At 39.1% G+C, this 4361-nt stretch overlaps 1 protein-coding gene across 1 annotated transcript; it reads left to right on the top strand.

The window, feature by feature from the left end:
* Positions 1-739: 739 nt before the first annotated feature.
* Positions 740-1693, top strand: LOC105303679 (olfactory receptor 52M1-like). Its single transcript, XM_011377448.1, has one exon. It carries the CDS (start codon positions 740-742, stop codon positions 1691-1693), a length of 954 nt encoding a protein of 317 aa, XP_011375750.1.
* The last annotated feature ends 2668 nt before the right edge of the window (positions 1694-4361 follow it).

Genomic DNA, 4361 nt, shown 5'->3' with positions numbered 1-4361 from the left:
CAAAAGGAAGAAAATTAAAAGTGTGTTTTTACATTTGAAGTGTTTTTCTATATGACACACACATATTTTAATGAAATTATGTCAGTTTAAACTGCCTCCTGCCAACCCCTCACTGAAAATAAAAGGTAAACTTTATACCAGGTAAATGCATAACTCTAAAAATGTTATAAAAATTCTAATTTATTGAATGGATTACTAGATTTTAAACAATGCTTTATTTTTGAATACATATTTCTTTCATATTTATTATAAAATCAGTAGTTGCAAGTAGCTAATCAGTATTTATTGATGGTATTAATGTTACTATTTATAAAGTGATAAGAGAAGTATAGGCAGGCTCTGGGCTAAACACGTTACCTGAACTTTCATTTAATCATTGCACATGGAATTTTTCTGTATTTTTTATTTCCTTTAGAAAATATTTCCCAAAGCAAAATTACTGAATGCAAAGGAGATGAACAATTTTGGGAATTTCTACAGTGGAGTGGGGCAATATATCAGTAGAAATCAGGAGCATGCCTGTTTCTACATTTACCAGCAGGTGTTCTCATGCATAGTTTCTTTTATAAAATATGTATTATGTTAATTTTCAAGTAGGCATTCAGAATTCTTTTTTATTATAGGTTCCACCAGTCATCCAGGATGGAAATAAGAACTAGTAGTCTACATTTTCTGAAACAATATCTCTCATAGGAGCAAAAATCTAAAACTAAGAGCTGGATACTCCACATCCTGAAATATGTTCATGTCTAATAATGCCTGCTTTGTACCTACTTCTTTCTGGCTTACCGGCATCCCAGGACTGGAGCCCCTGCACATCTGGCTTTCCATCCCCTTCAGCTCTATGTACCTGGTGGCTGTGGTTGGGAATGTCACCATCCTGGCTGTGGTGAAGATGGAGCACAGTCTACACCAGCCCATGTACTTCTTCTTGTGCATGTTGGCTGTCATTGACTTGGTCCTGTCAACCTCTACCATGCCCAAACTGCTGTCCATCTTCTGGTTCGGTGCCCACAACATTGACCTAGATGCCTGCTTGGCCCAGATGTTCTTCATCCACTGCTTCGCTACTGTTGAGTCAGGCATCTTCCTTGCCATGGCTTTTGATCGCTATGTGGCCATCTGTGACCCACTACGCCATACCTCAGTGCTCACCCACACAGTAGTGAGCCGTTTGGGCCTGGCTGCCCTCCTCCGTGGGGTACTCTACATTGGACCCCTGCCCTTGATGATACGCCTGAGACTGTCCTTTTACCAAACCCAAATCATTGCCCACTCCTACTGTGAGCATATGGCTGTGGTCACCTTGGCATGTGGTGACACAACAGTCAACAACTTATATGGAATGGGAATTGGCTTCCTAGTATTGATCTTGGATTCATTAGCTATCACTGCTTCCTATGTGATGATTTTCAGGGCTGTAATGGGGCTAGCCACACCTGAAGCTAGGTTGAAAACTCTAGGGACATGCAGTTCTCACATTTGTGCTATCCTGGTGTTCTATATCCCCATTGCTGTTTCCTCTCTCACTCACCGCTTTGGTCATCATGTGCCTCCCCATATCCATATCATTTTAGCCAACTTTTACCTCCTTATCCCACCCATTCTCAACCCAGTTGTCTATGCTGTCCGCACCAAACAGATTCGAGGGCGACTTCTCCACATTCTTAAGGCTGGGGCTCAACTCAAGTGACTATTCTGCATCTATGGGACATAGAGATACTTAGCGATGGCAGGAGAAAGACTCTGACTCAGGAAGCCAATGCAATAAGATTTATGCAACTGGACCTTGCCTAATATGTGGAGATGATGGTCTGAGGAATATTAGAATATATTCTTTTTGACCACACATTTTCTGAAAGTAGAGATGGAAATATCAGAAATATCTGAAAATAGAAAGGAGAAATTGGGGCATGAGTTTTTATATTACAATATCCTTTTTCCCATTTGACTTTGTATAATTAAGTATAACAGACATGGGTATACAGACCACAGAAACAGGATCATTTCTGCCTTCTTTTTGGTAAAGAATTTCTAGTTTCTTTGGAGAGTGTTTTTCACATTTCCAGAAGGTAAAATTATACTCTAACACCTCTTAGAGGCAGTTTACAAATTCTGTTGGTAAAGGTTTGGAAAAATTTAACTGTGTTGGCAAGTGTTTCCAGAACTTTTGGCTTTCCCAGGAAAAGCCTTTTGTTGAGGATAGAGGCAATATAAATGTAAGACATCTTAATCTAATGGGAACTTACTGCTCACAAGAATTAAAGTCATCAAGCCAGATTATTCCCCATTTAAATACATGAAAATGTAATATACCACATCTTCTCTAAATAAGAGTTAACTGAGAGCAGGAGGAAGAGACAAAGAGAGAGAAGGACATTAGGAGATTTTGTTTTGGTGGCCCTGAAATGGCATACATGAAGAGCAGCAGCAACACTGAAATAATAAAATGACAGAGGGAAGAGGTAACAGTGGGATTATTATGAAAGAGTTTGGGTAGAGAATGGAGTAAAGGTGATAAGAATAAATAGAGACCCAGTGGTAGATACAAACTTGAAATAACTTCAGATCTCTTTGGGGAATTCTTGCTTCATACTTACTTTGTTATGATTTGACCCTTTTTATATTGATCATTAGAAGTTTCATTATGAAGTTACTATTTCAGGCTGTAAACCTACAGAAATGTTGTGCTAATGCATGAAAAATGGAAAAAAGCAGTCACTCTCAATTGTGTTTTCAGAATTATAGTATGTCCATTTTAGTTCGAAAATTTTTCAGACTTTAAATTGCACATTTAACCTCCTCAGTTTGCAAATTATTACAAAATCTGAGAGCTAAGGTGACTTACCTTAAGTTTAAAATAAATCATCTTAGTATTTTGAAAATATAATCTAAAGAAGCCAATGATTAAGCCAGAGCTAAAACTCAAGCCTGATATCACTCCAACAACAATGACAAAAAACAGTATATCACAAACTTTTCTAAAGTTTAGCTTAAACCTCTAGCTAGTTTCAAATTTCTATTTTGGTGGTAGAAGGGTCTTTTCATTAAATTTATTGGCATGACATTGGTTAATAAAGTTATATACATGTCAAGCACACAATTCAATAACACATCATATGTATATTGCATTGTGTGTTCACCACCCAAAATTAAGTTTCAAATTTCTATTTGTTTAGAATCATATGCCTAACCCTAAGGTTGGCTGGATCATATTTATTTTTCTGCATTGTTTCAGGGGGACGGGTGTTCATTCCTATGTCTCCTTACCAGGGACCCTCGAGTCTAGTGCCAAACCTAAGTCCATTAATTAGGGGAATGTTCTATGAACACAATTTTAGTGCCAAATGTAATCTACCTGCTGATTTTTATTAGGAGTTGATGAAAAGATACTCTGGAAGCCTCAGAGCTAGATGCTTATTTTCCAGTTATCTCCTGACCATGACCCTGGGCTTTGAATAAAATGAAGAAAAATGATGTTCAAATCTATCAGTGGCACTGATGCTAGGGAAAGGGCAAGGAACCTTTGTCATGGGATAGCTCTTTGGCATAATACATGAAGTCCATTTATACTATGTAAGCAAAGTGTATATGGAGGTCCAGGGCTTTCAATCTGGACTAAATTGCAGTCAGTAGGATTAGTACTAAGAACTTTCTAGCCAAATAACCTCAATAATCCCACAGTAAGGTGTTTCTCTAGGTCAGCAGTCCCCAACCTTTTTGGCACCAGAGACTGGTGCTCCTATGAGAATCTAATGCCTGCTGATCTGAGGCAGAGCTGAGGTGGTGATGCCAGCTCTGGGGAGAGTCTCCAAATACAAATGAACCTTTGATTGCTCACCTACCACTCACCTCCTGCTGTTCGGCCCAGATCCTAACAGGCCACAGACCATACCAGTCTGCTGCCTGAGGATTGGGAACCCCTGCTCTAGATGATCTGCTGGGTCTACCACAGATCAAGCCTAAATACCAAACATCTTCGGCTTCTTTATAAGGCATTTAATGACTTGGGATAAAGAAGAAAAATACCTCCTGTATGTGTGTTCCTGCTTCATCCAGGGAAAACCACCCATGACAATACTCAGGCCTGTCAGACTTAGTGTATGAACTTACAGCATTTAATTCCATTGTCAACTGCAGTCATAGCTGGGCTCTCTTATGGTGAAGGGATTATCTCAGGACAAGATGGAAGGGAATATACAGTGGCAAATGCTGTATGGGGGTATAACATAGGTCCGATAACTGAATCTCTCTCATTCAAAGCCAACATCTTGATTCTTCTCCACCTAAATGTCTCTGTTCTTTTTATCACCCACCCCCAGAGTAGAGTAAAAGACATTGTCATCAGCCTCTTTTGAGTC

This window comes from Pteropus vampyrus, unplaced genomic scaffold (assembly GCF_000151845.1).
Source record: "Pteropus vampyrus isolate Shadow unplaced genomic scaffold, Pvam_2.0 Scaffold311, whole genome shotgun sequence".
Lineage (NCBI taxonomy): Eukaryota > Metazoa > Chordata > Mammalia > Chiroptera > Pteropodidae > Pteropus > Pteropus vampyrus.
This window is presented reverse-complemented; position numbering and strand designations above follow the sequence as displayed.

What these genes read in the sequence shown, in the direction of transcription:
- LOC105303679 (XM_011377448.1), top strand. Translation starts at nt 740, where the DNA reads ATGTTCATGTCTAATAATGCCTGCTTTGTACCTACTTCTTTCTGGCTT.